Raw genomic sequence first — 18333 nt, forward strand, 5'->3', positions numbered from 1 at the left:
CAGTGGATGGAGCCGTGCCAGCAGGCTTTCACCCAAGTGAAGGCTGCTCTGTGTGGTGGCCCGTTATTGCACTCTCCTGACTTTACTCTTCCCTTTCTGTTGCAGACCGATGCATCGGACAGGGTCCTGGGGGCGGTCCTGTCCCAGGAGGTAGAGTGTGAGGAGTGGCCGGTGCTGTACATCAGTCAGTTTTTTACAAAAACAGATTTTTTCAAAATTCAAAATTAATTTATGGTTAAGCTCATTGTCATGAAATCTTTCTAAAATGTTTACGTTTCAAGGCAGACTGCCTGTGTTACAGCCATTTTAGGATTGTTGTGAGTTGGTCTTAGTGACTTAGGAGTCCTCTTCACTACCCCTAACATCTCACAGGTTTAGGAGCTAGTTTTAGCGCTAAAACGCTTTGTGAAATACTCTTAGCACAAAAATTAAGGAGTCCTAAAATTAGGACAGACACGCCCATTATTTTTTAAGAGTTTCTCCTAAATCAGCAAGTTAGGAGCTACTTTTAGCCTTAAGATGTTTTGTGAATACGGGCCCTGGTTAATATCAAGTGTCTGTGTAAGTATATTCATAATACAAACATTCAGCTAGGTTATTAAAACATAATCACAGAAAATAAATAAATATATATAAAACACAGGGGTCATTAGCACGTAAGCACTGGGTCATAGTGAGTGCAGCTCAACGATTTTGAGTAAATGTTTTGGATAAAATGTTATGTGTCACTTTTACACTGCCCTTAATGTGATTCCAGTTATTTGGACCCTGAGCTCTATAAATCCCTTTGTTTGTATGTGTCACGGTTAGCGGACAGAACCCAGATGCAGACAGCAGGTAAAGGGTTAACAAAAAATCTTTAAACAGGAAATAATAATAACTGCCAAAATAAACTTAAACAATGAACCAAACACTTCCCACAAGGGGGGCAAAGAACAGGAGACTAGAAAACTCATGACAAGGACAGAATCATGACATGTATGTATATACTGTGGCAGATAAGTACTTTATGTACATATTGTGCGCTTGATTTCTTTGGAACTAACATGTTTTTGTCAAGAGTGCTATAAAACAACTATTCTTTAAAAAATAATCAAATATTTTCATCATGTTACTGATTGGTTATTTGTGAAATTAAGTTGGATGGACAAGACATTTTGCAAATTGAAATAGGCATTACAAAGTAATATTATTTGTGACAATTATTAAGACAACTCAATGCATCACTTTGCCTTGATGTTTAAAACTGAAATTAGTTTAACAATAATTTAGTTTTATTTAATTTTAAAATAAAGGTAGATCTGGGTAAATTTGATTATATGTAGACCATTATTTTTTTGCAAAACAAACTTTTTTTAGAAGTGTATGTTATCTTTTGACAATTCATTTTCTGCTAGTGCATCCAAATCACAAAACAAAAACATGTGGTTCTCTGTTGGATTACTGAATCACTGAGGGCCCTGAAGCTTACACATGCCGTATTGAAAACAAGGTAACCAAATGAGCATCTTTACTTTCATCTTTTCTTTATTTGCAGTCTTGCTTGCCATCCTTAATGGCTAATTATGTGTTTTGAGCAACTCACTGGCTGCCCTGATTAGACCCCAAGAGGACAACACAATCCCTTTACACATAATGCCTCATTATGATGTTTAAATATTTGGAATAAACACTGGCCATCAGAGAAAATTTACTCTAATTCCCTAGTCCCTACTCGTCACATATTGATGTTTGTTCAGTGCCATGATGCTTCCACAGGTTTCTTAATTTATGTGATACATTTTTAAAATAACTAAAAATGATAAAATGTATAATATTTTTGGTTTTGTCACTGCAAATAAAAATATGAGTTACATCTCAAAATACGCTGGGTTATTTCCAACCCAGCGTTGTGTCAAAAAGGGACAAACCCAGTTGTTGGGTTAAATCAACCCAGAAAATGTTCATATTTGACCCAACAATGAGATAAACCAACCAGCATAGGTATATTTATAACCCAACAGTTGGGTTCGTGCCACAGCTGATCCTGAATAAAGGCCTGGTCAATGCTGTTTGAGAAATTCTTTATTGTTTCCTATCAGTGTTGTACATGGTGCACTTAGAGGCCCTGAAGCTCATATGGTGTAATCAAAACAGTGCTGTACATTTTCAAAGCAAGTCTGTTTTATTATGTGGTTAAAGCTAATAAGAACACACACAATGTCACCCATTGTCCATTACCAAGTGCTATGAACTCTTTATCAAATGATTCCTAAAGATCCTGTTTTTGTAATCAAGGCACTTTAAGTTCTCTGAAACCTTTATCTAATGATGTTCAAATCAAATCAAAATCAAATCCCATTATTGTCACTCAACCATATACACAAGTGCAAAAGTAGGTGAAAAACTTGAATGTTGTCACTGATGGAACCGTGAAACTGAAATGATGCGACGGAAAACCCCAAATAATAACTCAAGAATCTTTAAATGTTATTTTGATTATATACAGCTTTCCTTAAACCTCGCTGAATAATATCCTTTCAGGTATAGAAAGTTTTATTACAATTTGATCACGTATTTCACAATCAGGTATACAAATTTCCTCCTGATAGCCCCAGTGTGGCTAAAGTGATTTTCCACTTTAAAGCAACCTATTCAAAAAACATGAATAAGGTGAAAAAATAATGTAGATTTTGTAAAGTTAATGACGTTTTAAAAGTTTAAAAAACTTGTCACATGGCGCTCTATGTCTCTATCCACATCCCTGTCTCAACAGAGACAAGTTTAAATTTAGCTCTAAGCTGCTGTCATTCATTCAAGTTAAACGCTATATAAATGTTTGTTATCAGCTCACTTCATACTTTGGCTCACATAGCAAGAGGAGCTCAGACCATCCAGTGTCATCAATACATTCAGTAAGTGGTTTAGTCTTGTTTTCAACATCAACATGGAAATCGTAGTGCTGATATTTTGTAAAGTTATGATACTTGAATTAATAATTGTTTTGTTGTCTGAACGCTTTTCTTAGATGTGGCGCCAATGGCCATCCAGAATGCAAGTGAAGCTGAGCAGATGCACCTGATCCAAGTTGACCCGGTCCGGAGGAATATATCATTGGCACTGACCCAGATCTTTGTGTGGCCGTTCATTTACCTCATCTTCTTCATGCTGTTAACATTCTCCAGGAAAGAAGCGTTCAGAACAGACACACGTTATATACTGTTCGGTCACTCTCTCCTTGTAGATCTAATGTTTCTTTTGCTGACAGATTTAGTAGTTATACTTTCATACAATGTTGTGTTAATACCACTGCACTTCTGTGTCCCTGTTTGTATGTTAATTGATACTATAACAGCATGTGCACCATTAACCATCATGGCCATGTGTCTGGAGCGCTATGTGGCCATTTGCATGCCACTGCGACATAATGCCATCTCCACCTCTAGAAGAGCACTGATGGTCATTCTCATGATTTGGATTTTGAGCTTCATAAGCCCATTTGTCGATATGCTCATCCTGGTTTCCACCGCTTCTCGTGAATACCTGTCTCAAAAAACACACTGTCACTATGAGATTATGATCCCGGAAGGGATTCGCCGTTTTGGCAGGGGTCTCTTGTTTATTGTGAGGATGTTGATTATCCTCATCGTTGAGGTGATCTGTTATGTAATGATATTCCTCGCCGCACGTGCGGCCTCTAGTGACAAAAAATCTGCATCTAAAGGACAACGCACAATTTCCCTGCACATCATTCAGCTTTTTCTGTGTTCAGTGGAGATTGTGTGTCCGTACATTGAGAACGTAGTAATGCAATATGACATTCAAACATATCTGACTGTGCGTTTTGTCAATTTCCTGGTGTTTAGTATCACATCACGAGCAGTAAGTCCTCTTGTGTATGGTTTTAGAGATGAGAAATTCTATGCAGCTATGGTTTATTACCTGGGATGTAAAATAAATGTGATCTCATCTGACACAGATAGATAAACATGATAATCAACTGGTGAAGCCTGTGATGTGTTTAGTCAGAACATGAAACTCAAAAGATCAAAATGCACTGGAATCCATTGTACAGTTATTGAAACTCTATAATGTATAAAATATAAACAAAAGGCTCAGAAAGGCTCAAAAATACTAGAAGTTCACTTTAGACATTAGCACAGTTATAATCCATATATGTGCAACCATGATCATACAGCTACAGTATGTGTAAAATGTTATGTGACCTTTACTGTACATGTGACACGATGCAATCCTCAAACAGCCCGTGTTTCCTGTTATTTGGACCCTGACCTCTATAAATCTCTTTGTTTGTATGTATGTTTTTTCCACTGTGGCTGATAAGTACTCATGTACAATATATACACAAAGAAACAAAGACGTAAACAGACCAATACGAGGCAATATAAGTGGCAACATTTGATGCGTGGGCATTTTAATATATTATGTCATTTATCTTTACTTATGCATTCTTGTAAATATATGTGTCTACACAACCTCTCTATAATGTTGGTGAACAAATGCATTCAGAATACATAATTACACAAAACTAAACAATGTAAAAATGTTCAGTCAATTATTATTATGACTATTATTTTTTACTTTAGTTGCCGCATTAGCAGGGCAAATTGTTTTTAGCAAATAAAAATCTGCTAAAATTACTAATAATATTCAGACAAAGTGCTACTATACCTTTATGTAATTAGGTAATATATAGTATAATTCACTATTTAGAACATCATTTACATTATTGTGTAGAACAAAATAGAAAAGTCGTTTGTTACTGACATGCCTTAATAAAAATGTCATTAAAACTAGATCATCTTTCACTGGACTCATAAATGTGCACAGGCCTTACACATACAACAGACTCAGTCTTTCTATGGCTTCATCAAAAATTACAGCATCAATACAGCTTCCTTCACATCTCTGCTCATTACCAAGCCCAAATCTTTAGTCCTGGAGGTCATTTCCAACAAAGAAAGTTCCTGTAGCTCAGTGGTCAGAACATTGCGTTAGCAGCGCAATGGGCAAAAAGTTGTGGGTATGATTCCAGGGGGACACATACAGTATACTGATAAAATGTTTACCTTTAATGCACTGTAGGTCACTTTGGATAAAAGCGTCAGCCAAATGATGTTTTATTAACAAAAGTTCAGGAGTAGCACTTGCAAATAATTTATCCGGGCAATATGTCATCAGCAATTACATCATCTATCCTATAAGCCCCTATAAATGAAGACAAAGCCATCTTACCTTCGTTCTCTCAACTGTTTCAGCATCCTTCCACCACCCCAACTCTGCACCGTCGGCCCGTTTTACTTCAGCCTGAAACATGGGGGGAGTACTCTTGGTTTGGGCCAAATTACCAAGCCAGGAGCCCACTCACTGGACAGCGCGCCAAATACACTTATTCACTATATTCACTATATTATACTTATTTTCAAGGGCGAATTTGTAAAATGCATAAATGTAATGCAATGTAACGGCACTCTAAAATATGCTGGGTTATTTCCAACCCAGCGTTGTGTCAAAAAGGGACAAACCCAGTTGTTGGGTTAAATCAACCCAGAAAATGTTCATATTTGACCCAACAATGAGATAAACCAACCAGCATAGGTATATTTATAACCCAACAGTTGGGTTCGTGCCACAGCTGATCCTGAATAAAGGCCTGGTCAATGCTGTTTGAGAAATTCTTTATTGTTTCCTATCAGTGTTGTACATGGTGCACTTAGAGGCCCTGAAGCTCATATGGTGTAATCAAAACAGTGCTGTACATTTTCAAAGCAAGTCTGTTTTATTATGTGGTTAAAGCTAATAAGAACACACACAATGTCACCCATTGTCCATTACCCAGTGCTATGAACTCTTTATCAAATGATTCCTAAAGATCCTGTTTTTGTAATCAAGGCACTTTAAGTTCTCTGAAACCTTTATCTAATGATGTTGTCACTGACGGAACCGTGAAACTGAAATGATGCGACTGAAAACCCCAAATAATAACTCAAGAAACTTTAAATGTTATTTTGATTATATACAGCTTTCCTTAAACCTCGCTGAATAATATCCTTTCAGGTATAGAAAGTTTTATTACAATTTGATCACATATTTCACAATCAGGTATACAAATTTCATCCTGATGGCCCAGCGTGGCTAAAGTGATTTTCCACTTTAAAGCAACCTATTAAAAAAACATGATTAAGGTGAAAAAATACTGTAGATTTTGCAAAGTTAATTAAGGTGGCCTATTGCTGCCATGTACATTTAATTTTTTCCACTCAATTATGTCATTAAAACGAGATAATATGTCGTTAAAACGAGATAATACATCGTTTTAACGACATATCTCGTTAAAACGATGTATTATCTCGATAATATGTCATTTTAACGAGATAATATGTCGTTAAAACGAAATAATTTTCTTGTTATGAAGGGATAATATGACCTCTCATAATAATTACACATTAACCTATTACGTGAAAGCGACATGTTTTCTAGATGGACAGGTAAAATGTCATGTTTTCGAACCACGGCCCGCTGTACGGTACACTCTAAAAAATCCGTAAAAATAGGGCACAACATGGCCTACTGTATTAATATCATTTTTACAGTTGTTCAACCTGTATTTTAAATTTTGCACTGCATTAAATTGCATTTTAGAATTAACGGAAATGTCCATAAAATAAAGGAAAATGTACTGGTAATTTTCTGCCAGTACTTTATCCGTTTTTTACGGGATTTCTTATTTACAGTGTAGCCAAAATCAAGACAGCGATTTCTCTTCTGAGTTGCACTTATGGATCCAGAATATTTAATACATGTTTGACTGACAACAAATCTAGCCTGAATACATTTCAGATGTAGTAGTTTATATCCACGAAGCTTCCCATAACGGTCTAGTTCATCAACAAGGAATAATGCCACTAATGGGTCCGCTCAGCTACCACAGTGACGACTGGACCATATTCATTGCCACGACGTACCAAATAACGTTCCAGCGATTTAACTTTGTGATTCCCATATTCGTCGGGATGATGTAACATTGGACATTGCTGGGACGTGATGTTTCCTCCTGAAGACGTAAATGGAACGGACCATATTCGTCGCAGCAACCAACAACCAAACAGTTAAAATAGTTTTTATAATTGTATTTAAACACATCGTCCCTCGCATGGAGGATTAAATTAATTTGTGCTTTAACCTGTGCATTAAAGATTAAATTTGATGCATAATTTAAATAATTTTCTAGTTAAATGTATTATACAAAATATGACGATTAATAAAACTTAGCACAGCACTGTACATCAGCATCAGACACTTTATTCAGATACTGAAGTGAATGACATAAATAACCAAAGACTTCAACACAAGAGGATTCAAACAGATATTTATTGACGGAGATGAATAAATATTATCTTTAAGCTTAATATTATATTCTTGTCTTACCATGTTTAGCAGGACGTCCATTTTTTAGATACAACTATCAAAAGCTTCTTCAGTCACACTCGCAAACATCAGGGTCCGTTCATTTAAATGCGCCAAATCGATCGAAAATCATTCAAATATATGTTTACTCTCACATCTGTGAGGTATAAAGAAAAGAATATTAATAAACCGCTTAAGTAATATCATGCAGTGAGGTAAAACGAAATAACCATTAATGTTTTAATGATGCCAGAGTGTGGCTCTTTGCAGAACAGAGAATGCGCGTGCTGGACAAGCGCGAGCATCAAATAAATGCAAGCAGTTTTAATTGTTTTATCTTAGTAAATTCCAGTTTAATAGCTCAGTTAATAGCATCAGTTCAGTTAAATGAACCATCTCGTCAAAAAACTGAATTCATTTATTGAATTCATGCAATTCCTTTTGAATTGTCTATTAATGAAAACCTAAGTGAGAAAAATAGGTTTAAAATGATATAACATCTCGTTCACTAGTTCACACTTACATATAAAGGATATGAAAAGATATGCGTATTTGGCGAGCTGACCGAGGGGAGGGCTCTGAGTCCAGGATTTGGCCCGAGCCCGGGATCCGGCCTCACTCCCGGGATCGGACCCCGCGCCCGGGATTAGGCCCGAACCCAGAGCATCCCCCCGGTTGAGACTAAGAGGTTGTAAGTGTGGAGAAGGGGTGGTGGAGGGATGCCTGGAAACTGTCGAGGAATGGAGGTAAGACTTTGTGTATTTATATCCCTGGTTGGATGGTTACGGAATGAGTATCACCTGTGGTAGATTCGTTTGATTATCTGACGTGTTCCTCCCGAACTTGGTTAATAAAACTTAATTTCACTAGTTCACACTTACATATAAAGGATATGAAAAGATATGCGTATTTGGCTAGCTGACTGAGGGGAGGGCTCCGAGTCCGGGATTTGGCCTAAGCCCGGGATCCGGCTTCGCTCCCGGGATCGGACCCCGCGCCCGGGATTATGCCCGAACCCAGAGCATCCCCAAAATAACTTCATCATCGGACAACCGCCAAGCGATTTACCCCCAAATAGCATTGGGATTTGGCAGGATGGCGTGGGAATGAGCCTGATCCTGGTCGGGAGGGTTCGTGCAATATTTCGACGGGAGCATCTCATGGTGCCAAGTGGACGGACCCTACCGGCCAGGAAATTTAGTTCGATCAGTGGGGGTCTCATGATGTCTCTGGACGGGAGCAGCTCGCATCGACGGAAGGAGAACCCCACTGACCGAAAGAAGGGATGGGGGAAAGTGCAAAGCAGGGAGTAAGTGCAAAGGGAGGAGTACTTTTGCGCGTCCGACTGGAGTTCAATACTCATGGCGTCGAACGGGAAAGCCTTGTTGGGTGGGAAGAGTGGTTGTGCTCGACCGGGAGGGTTTGTGATATCTGACGGGAGTTCAATACTCACGGCGTCAGAAGGCTAAACCTTGGTTTGTGCAAGGAAAGGTTTGTGCAAGGAAAGTGAGGGTGCTTGGCCGTGTGCTCGACCGGGAGGTTGTGATATCCAACAAGAGTTCAATACTCGTGGCATCGCCAGTAGTTGGGTAGAATGAAGAGTTTTTGTACTGAGAGGGCTCTTGCATCGTCCGATGGGAGTTCAATACTCACAGCGTCGGACGGTTTGGCCTCGCCAGTAGTAGGGTAGAATGAGGAGTTTTGTACTCAGAGGGCTCTTGCAGCATCCGGTGGGAGTTCAATACTCACTGCGTCGGACGGTTGGGCCTCGCCAGTAGTTGGGTAGAATGAAGAGTTTTTGTACTGAGAGGGCTCTTGCAGCCTCCGGCGGGAGTTCAATACTCACTGCAGAGTTGTTAGACTGAGAGGGCTCATGCAGCATCCGACGGGGGTTCAATACTCACTGCATCGGGCGGCTGAGCCTCCTTGGTGGAATTTTGGGTGGTTTAGCTGATGAGGATTTGGTGGGCCTTTTTAATATGAAGTCGACTAGTTCGGATATAGGTTTTGAAAGCATCTGAAGACCATCGCCCAAGAGTTTGAATTTGGTTCTGGGAGAGACCTTTCTGGGCTGCTGAGGTTGCTGCTCCGATGCGAAATGAATGGCTAGAGAAACCGTCTGCTGGGAAGCCTGATTGCTGGAGAACGGATTTCAGGTGTTTCTGGAACCAGAAGCGGGTGATTGGTTTGTTAGAGTCGTCTATGAATAGAGGTTCGAGTTGAGATTTAGCTTGAGTGTTTCTCTGATGGAGATAAGCAAGAATGGTTTGGTATGGTTGGATTGGTGACGGTAGGTTGAATATGTGAATGAAATGGCCCATTTTTTCCTGGTCTGTCTTACTTTGTTTGATTAGGAAGGAGATGGTTTCTCTATCGAGAATGGATAAATCTGAAATGGTGGGGTGAATTTTTCGGTCGAAATTTGATGTGATGGTGACTTCGGAACATAAGAAAACCAAAGAAGGCCAAGATGAACATGGCATCGAGTGTGCGGGCAGTATTGATGGGCAGATAGCTAGTGCGGAATATCTAGTGTTATTGGTTGTCTGGCATCAGGGCGGGTGGGTTGGGATCGTTGAACTCCTCTGATCAGGAGGGAAATTTGGGAATTGTTTATTTCGGGGGATTGATAGCCGAAAATGAGTTTGTGGAAAAACTGGATGCCGCTTAGATAGCCTTTGATGGATCCGGCTTGGAGGCCTTTGATGTTGTTGAGGTAGGAGATAAATGAGGATGTGGAGAGAAGGGAAAAATCGGGGAACAGTAGGTTGTAGGAAAGGTGAAAGGCTTTAAAGCACATCCAAGCGGTTGCATAGGTTTGAAGGGTTCTGGGAGAGACTGCTTGGAGGATGGAGTTGAGTGATGCATCAAGGAGGGGCTTTAACGGGTGGTTTATGAGAATATTAGTTCGGAATAGTGAGGTACTGGCATTGGGAATTGGCCACTTCTGGAGCCAACATCTTGAATTTCTGTTAGAATTTGAGCCCTGATGTTCTGGGCTACTGGGGGCGGCTCGAGTGCAGTGGCGTTGGCTGGGGCGGGAGCGGGGTTGCTGTGAAAAGAGAGTATGGAGATATAGACTGCAGAAAAGATGTATTGACGTTAGTGCCGAGGGCTGCGATTGATGGCGGAGGCAGCCTCATGCTTGAATCGCCCCTCGTGGCTAGAGAGGGAAAGAAAGCAGCAGCATGGGAAGAAAAAGGGGGAAAGGAAAGTGAAGAGTGAGCCTGTGCTGTGAGCGGACGCAGCCTCACGCTAGCCTCGGCTGTTGGAGCTGGGTTCCATGGAAAGGGGGAGGGGTTTGTGAATGGAGGAAGTGAGTGCTGGAGAGCTTGTGTAGCTTGAGTGGCTAGCAGAGGCAGCCTTGGACTAGCATCTGCTACGGGGGCTGGGGGCCATTGAAAAGGGAAATGAGTAGATGTATAGGGTAGGCGACATTGGGGAGCTGGTGCGGGCCCGTTTGCCTGTGGCGCCCCCAAGCTCGCTGATGGTCCGTCACGGTGATGTGCTGTGTGAGAAGGCCCGGATCTTGTGCGAGGCGGTGTCGAGCGAGACGAGCTGGGGGTCTTGTGGGCTTTGCTCGATTTACTGGCCGCCTTGCGAGGTGCTGAGGATTTGGGTGAGTGGTAGGTTTCTTTTGCTGATGTGTAGAGAGCGTATAGTTCTGCTTTGCTCAATCTCCGGGAAAACGTTATGTCGTTGTTCATCAATGCCTGCCTCAAACTCACGACCGTCCATTTTTGGATCGGGGAACCGCTGTTGTTGCCGAGCGGGAGGATGATGCCGGAGAAGCAGTTGTTGGTCTCGTCGGCGAGTCAGGGTTTCGGCGTCTTGGCGTGCGTGTAGTTCGGCAGGTAGAATGGCGGCCTCGTGAAGAAGCCTGCGGCCTCGTGAAGAAGCCTGCGGCTCTGCGTCGGAAGTTGGCGGAGCAGACGTTGTTTTGGGTCCGGCAGATGGAGGCGGTTTGTCTGAGAGTGATCCGTCTCGTCTGGGGACCGTGAAGAATTTGAGTCAGACATAGTTTTAGGCAAACGAGTGACTCAGATGCTTGGAAACTGTCGAGGAATGGAGGTAAGACTTTGTGTATTTATATCCCTAGTTGGATGGTTACGGAATGAGTATCACCTGTGGTAGATTAGGCTGGTTACTGAATGAGTATCACCTGTGATAGATTAGTTTGATTATCTGACGTGTTCCTCCCGAACTTGGTTAATAAAACTTCATTTAAAACGAGAAAAATATGCCGTTTACACAAGAAAATTATTTCGTTTTAACAACATATTATCTCGTTTTAATGACATATTATCTCGTTTTAACAACATATTATCTCGTTAAAATGACATATTATATCGTTTTAACAACATATTATCTCGTTAAAATGACATATCTCATTTTAACAAAATATTATCTCGTTAAAACGACATATCTCGTTTTAACAACATATTATCTCGTTAAAATGACATATCTCGTTTTAACAACATATTATCTCGTTAAAATGACATATTATCTCGTTTTAACAACATATTATCTCGTTAAAATGACATATTATATCGTTTTAACAACATATTATCTCGTTAAAATGACATATCTCATTTTAACAAAATATTATCTCGTTAAAACGACATATCTCGTTTTAACAACATATTATCTCGTTAAAATGACATATCTCGTTTTAACAACATATTATCTCGTTAAAATGACATATTATATCGTTTTAACAACATATTATCTCGTTAAAATGACATATTATATCGTTTTAACAACATATTATCTCGTTAAAATGACATATCTCATTTTAACAAAATATTATCTCGTTAAAACGACATATCTCGTTTTAACAACATATTATCTCGTTAAAATGACATATCTCGTTTTAACAACATATTATCTCGTTAAAATGACATATTATATCGTTTTAACAACATATTATCTCGTTAAAATGACATATTATATCGTTTTAACAACATATTATCTCGTTAAAATGACATATCTCATTTTAACAAAATATTATCTCGTTAAAACGACATATCTCGTTTTAACAACATATTATCTCGTTAAAATGACATATCTCGTTTTAACAACATAATTGAGTGGAAAAAATAAAATATACTTGGCAGCAATACGCCACCGTAGTTAATGACATGATTTTAATAATTTAAACTTGTCACATTGCTGTCATGAATACGAGGTGAAGAACCCAAGCGCAGGCAGGCAGTGAAGGGGTTAACAGACAGGACTTTATTTTTAACAAAAAACAGAAACTAAACACCCACGAGGGGGTAAACAAAAAGTAACGAAATAATACAACGAGCAACAGGACCAAGACTAACTAAACTATAAACTAGACAATACTTTGACAGAAACTAAACTAACACTTACTAAGACAAGACTGGGTTCTATAAACAGATCACAGGAACAATGACTGGCACTATACACATACAATGACCGACACAGGACAATGAAACATGAGGGTATTATATAGGGTAAGACAAACGAGGGATAACGACACAGGGCAGGTGTGGGTAATGAAACACTCAGGGAAGGATAACAAGGAAACGAGATGGCGGGAACAGAGACGAGACACTGGAGAGAACGTATATTATTGTCAGAAGGACAATAATATGTTTCTCTCCACACATAACCAAAGGCTTTGCCATGGCTCTGCTACAGGACCAAGAAAGACATGACTAAGGAAGCAGAGCCATGACAATTGCGCTCTACGTCTCTATCCACATCCCTGTCTCAACAGAGACAAGTTTAAATTTAGCTCTAAGCTGCTGTCATTCATTCAAGTTAAACGCTATATAAATGTTTGTTATCAGCTCACTTCATACTTTGGCTCACATAGCAAGAGCTCAGACCATCCAGTGTCATCAATTAATTCAGTAAGTGGTTTAGTCTTGTTTTCAACATCAACATGGAAATCGTAGTGCTGATATTTTGTAAAGTTATGATACTTGAATTAATAATTGTTTTGTTGTCTGAACGCTTTTCTTAGATGTGGCGCCAATGGCCATCCAGAATGCAAGTGAAGATGAGCAGATGCACCTGATCCAAGTTGACCCGGTCCGGAGGAATATATCATTGGCACTGACCCAGATCTTTGTGTGGCCGTTCATTTACCTCATCTTCTTCATGCTGTTAACATTCTCCAGGAAAGAAGCGTTCAGAACAGACACACGTTATATACTGTTCGGTCACTCTCTCCTTGTAGATCTAATGTTTCTTTTGCTGACAGATTTAGTAGTTATACTTTCATACAATGTTGTGTTAATACCACTGCACTTCTGTGTCCCTGTTTGTATGTTAATGGATACTATAACAGCATGTGCACCATTAACCATCATGGCCATGTGTCTGGAGCGCTATGTGGCCATTTGCATGCCACTGCGACATAATGCCATCTCCACCTCTAGAAGAGCACTGATGGTCATTCTCATGATTTGGATTTTGAGCTTCATAAGCCCATTTGTCGATATGCTCATCCTGGTTTCCACCGCTTCTCGTGAATACCTGTCTCAAAAAACACACTGTCACTATGAGATTATGATCCCGGAAGGGATTCGCCGTTTTGGCAGGGGTCTCTTGTTTATTGTGGGGATGTTGATTATCCTCATCATCGAGGCGATCTGTTATGTAATGATATTCCTCGCCGCACGTGCGGCCTCTAGTGACAAAAAATCTTCATCTAAAGGACAACGCACAATTTCCCTGCACATCATTCAGATTTTTCTGTGTTCTGTGGAGATTGTGTGTCCGTACATTGAGAACGTAGTAATGCAATATGACATTCAAACATATCTGACTGTGCGTTTGGTCAATTTCCTGGTGTTTAGTATCACATCACGAGCAGTAAGTCCTCTTGTGTATGGTTTTAGAGATGAGAAATTCTATGCAGCTATGGTTTATTACCTGGGATGTAAAATAAATGTGATCTCATCTGACACAGATAGATAAACATGATAATCAACTGGTGAAGCCTGTGATGTGTTTAGTCAGAACATGAAACTCAAAAGATCAAAATGCACTGGAATCCATTGTACAGTTATTGAAACTCTATAATGTATAAAATATAAACAAAAGGCTCAGAAAGGCTCAAAAATACTAGAAGTTCACTTTAGACATTAGCACAGTTATAATCCATATATGTGCAACCATGATCATACAGCTACAGTATGTGTAAAATGTTATGTGACCTTTACTGTACATGTGACACGATGCAATCCTCAAACAGCCCGTGTTTCCTGTTATTTGGACCCTGACCTCTATAAATCTCTTTGTTTGTATGTATGTTTTTTCCACTGTGGCTGATAAGTACTCATGTACAATATATACACAAAGAAACAAAGATGTAAACAGACCAATACGAGGCAATATAAGTGGCAACATTTGCTGCGTGGGCATTTTAATATATTATGTCATTTATCTTTACTTATGCATTCTTGTAAATATATGTGTCTACACAACCTCTCTATAATGTTGGTGAACAAATGCATTCAGAATACATAATTACACAAAACTAAACAATGTAAAAATGTTCAGTCAATTATTATTATGACTATTATTTTTTACTTTAGTTGCCGCATTAGCAGGGCAATTTGTTTTTAGCAAATAAAAATCTGCTAAAATTACTAATAATATTCAGACAAAGTGCTACTATACCTTTATGTAATTAGGTAATATATAGTATAATTCACTATTTAGAACATCATTTACATTATTGTGTAGAACAAAATAGAAAAGTCGTTTGTTACTGACATGCCTTAATAAAAATGTCATTAAAACTAGATCATCTTTCACTGGACTCATAAATGTGCACAGGCCTTACACATACAACAGACTCAGTCTTTCTATGGCTTCATCAAAAATTACAGCATCAATACAGCTTCCTTCACATCTCTGCTCATTTCCAAGCCCAAATCTTTAGTCCTGGAGGTCATTTCCAACAAAGAAAGTTCCTGTAGCTCAGTGGTCAGAACATTGCGTTAGCTGCGCAATGGGCAAAAAGTTGTGGGTATGATTCCAGGGGGACACATACAGTATACTGATAAAATGTTTACCTTTAATGCACTGTAGGTCACTTTGGATAAAAGCGTCAGCCAAATGATGTTTTATTAACAAAGTTCAGGAGTAGCACTTGCAAATAATTTATCCGGGCAATATGTCATCAGCAATTACATCATCTATCCTATCAGCATAAGAGGAAGCCCCTATAAATGAAGACAAAGCCATCTTACCTTCGTTCTCTCAACTGTTTCAGCATCCTTCCACCACCCCAACTCTGCACCGTCGGCCCGTTTTACTTCAGCCTGAAACATGGGGGGAGTACTCTTGGTTTGGGCCAAATTACCAAGCCAGGAGCCCACTCACTGGACAGCGCGCCAAATACACTTATTCACTATATTCACTATATTATACTTATTTTCAAGGGTGAATTTGTAAAATGCATAAATGTAATGCAATGTAACGGCACTCTAAAATATGCTGGGTTATTTCCAACCCAGCGTTGTGTCAAAAAGGGACAAACCAAGTTGTTGGGTTAAATCAACCCAGAAAATGTTCATATTTGACCCAACAATGAGATAAACCAACCAGCATAGGTATATTTATAACCCAACAGTTGGGTTCGTGCCACAGCTGATCCTGAATAATGGCCTGGTCAATGCTGTTTGAGAAATTCTTTATTGTTTCCTAATCCTAATTCAGTGTTGTACATGGTGCACTTAGAGGCCCTGAAGCTCATATGGTGCAATCAAAACAGTGCTGTACATTTTCAAAGCAAGTCTGTTTTATTATGTGGTTAAAGCTAATAAGAACACACACAATGTCACCCATTGTCCATTACCCAGTGCTATGAACTCTTTATCAAATGATTCCTAAAGATCCTGTTTTTGTAATCAAGGCACTTTAAGTTCTCTGAAACCTTTATCTAATGATGTTGTCACTGACGGAACCGTGAAACTGAAATGATGCGACTGAAAACCCCAAATAATAACTCAAGAAACTTTAAATGTTATTTTGATTATATACAGCTTTCCTTAAACCTCGCTGAATAATATCCTTTCAGGTATAGAAAGTTTTATTACAATTTGATCACATATTTCACAATCAGGTATACAAATTTCATCCTGATGGCCCAGCGTGGCTAAAGTGATTTTCCACTTTAAAGCAACCTATTAAAAAAACATGATTAAGGTGAAAAAATAATGTAGATTTTGCAAAGTTAATTACGCTGGTGTATTGCTGCCATCTACATTTAATTTTTTCCACTCAATTATGTCATTAAAACGAGATCATATGTGATTAAAATGAGATAATATGTCGTTAAAACGAGATAATGTGTCGTTTTAACGAGATAATATGTCGTTAAAACGAAATAATTTTCTTGTTATAAAGGGATAATATGACCTCTCATAATAATTACACATTAACCTATTACGTGAAAGCGACATGTTTTCTAGATGGACAGGTAAAATGTCATGTTTTCGAACCACGGCCCGCTGTACGGTACACTCTAAAAAATCCGTAAAAATAGGGCACAACATGGCCTACTGTATTAATATCATTTTTACAGTTGTTCAACCTGTATTTTAAAATTTGCACTGCATTAAATTGCATTTTAGAATTAACGGAAATGTCCATAAAATAAAGGAAAATGTACTGGTAATTTTCTGCCAGTACTTTATCCGTTTTTTACGGGATTTCTTATTTACAGTGTAGCCAAAATCAAGACAGCGATTTCTCTTCTGAGTTGCACTTATGGATCCAGAATATTTAATACATGTTTGACTGACAACAAATCTAGCCTGAATACATTTCAGATGTAGTAGTTTATATCCACGAAGCTTCCCATAACGGTCTAGTTCATCAACAAGGAATAATGCCACTAATGGGTCCGCTCAGCTACCACAGTGACGACTGGACCATATTCATTGCCACGACGTACCAAATAACGTTCCAGCGATTTAACTTTGTGATTCCCATATTCGTCGGGATGATGTAACATTGGACATTGCTGGGACGTGATGTTTCCTCCTGAAGACGTAAATGGAACGGACCATATTCGTCGCAGCAACCAACAACCAAACAGTTAAAATAGTTTTTATAATTGTATTTAAACACATCGTCCCTCGCATGGAGGATTAAATTAATTTGTGCTTTAACCTGTGCATTAAAGAATAAATTTGATGCATAATTTAAATAATTTTCTAGTTAAATGTATTATACAAAATATGACGATTAATAAAACTTAGCACAGCACTGTACATCAGCATCAGACACTTTATTCAGATACTGAAGTGAATGACATAAATAACCAAAGACTTCAACACAAGAGGATTCAAACAGATATTTATTGACGGAGATGAATAAATATTATCTTTAAGCTTAATATTATATTCTTGTCTTACCATGTTTAGCAGGACGTCCATTTTTTAGATACAACTATCAAAAGCTTCTTCAGTCACACTCGCAAACATCAGGGTCCGTTCATTTAAATGCGCCAAATCGATCGAAAATCATTCAAATATATGTTTACTCTCACATCTGTGAGGTATAAAGAAAAGAATATTAATAAACCGCTTAAGTAATATCATGCAGTGAGGTAAAACGAAATAACCATTAATGTTTTAATGATGCCAGAGTGTGGCTCTTTGCAGAACAGAGAATGCGCGTGCTGGACAAGCGCGAGCATCAAATAAATGCAAGCAGTTTTAATTGTTTTATCTTAGTAAAATCCAGTTTAATAGCTCAGTTAATAGCATCAGTTCAGTTAAATGAACCATCTCGTCAAAAAACTGAATTCATTTATTGAATTCATGCAATTCCTTTTGAATTGTCTATTAATGAAAACCTAAGTGAGAAAAATAGGTTTAAAATGATATAACATCTCGTTCACTAGTTCACACTTACATATAAAGGATATGA

The 18333-nt window shown here is 38.7% G+C and overlaps 2 protein-coding genes and 1 pseudogene across 2 annotated transcripts; 2 read left to right on the forward strand and 1 right to left on the reverse strand.

Annotated features, from left to right (window-relative positions):
• Window positions 1–1445: 1445 nt before the first annotated feature.
• Window positions 1446–4267, forward strand: LOC130565081 (odorant receptor 131-2-like). The gene is made up of 3 exons (XM_057351632.1): window positions 1446–1492; window positions 2829–2894; window positions 3008–4267. The coding sequence occupies exon 3, from the start codon at window positions 3019–3021 to the stop codon at window positions 3964–3966; it is 948 nt and encodes a 315-aa protein (XP_057207615.1). The 5' UTR covers window positions 1446–1492; window positions 2829–2894; window positions 3008–3018; the 3' UTR covers window positions 3967–4267.
• A 5086-nt stretch (window positions 4268–9353) lies between these two features.
• Window positions 9354–11114, reverse strand: LOC130564457 (uncharacterized; annotated as a pseudogene).
• LOC130565272 (odorant receptor 131-2-like) lies at window positions 11008–15022 on the forward strand. Its single transcript, XM_057351881.1, has 3 exons — window positions 11008–11026; window positions 13256–13292; window positions 13406–15022. Exon 3 carries the CDS (start codon window positions 13417–13419, stop codon window positions 14362–14364), a length of 948 nt encoding a protein of 315 aa, XP_057207864.1. The 5' UTR covers window positions 11008–11026; window positions 13256–13292; window positions 13406–13416; the 3' UTR covers window positions 14365–15022.
• The last annotated feature ends 3311 nt before the right edge of the window (window positions 15023–18333 follow it).

The sequence above is a fragment of the Triplophysa rosa genome, linkage group LG14 (assembly GCF_024868665.1).
Source record: "Triplophysa rosa linkage group LG14, Trosa_1v2, whole genome shotgun sequence".
NCBI lineage: Eukaryota > Metazoa > Chordata > Actinopteri > Cypriniformes > Nemacheilidae > Triplophysa > Triplophysa rosa.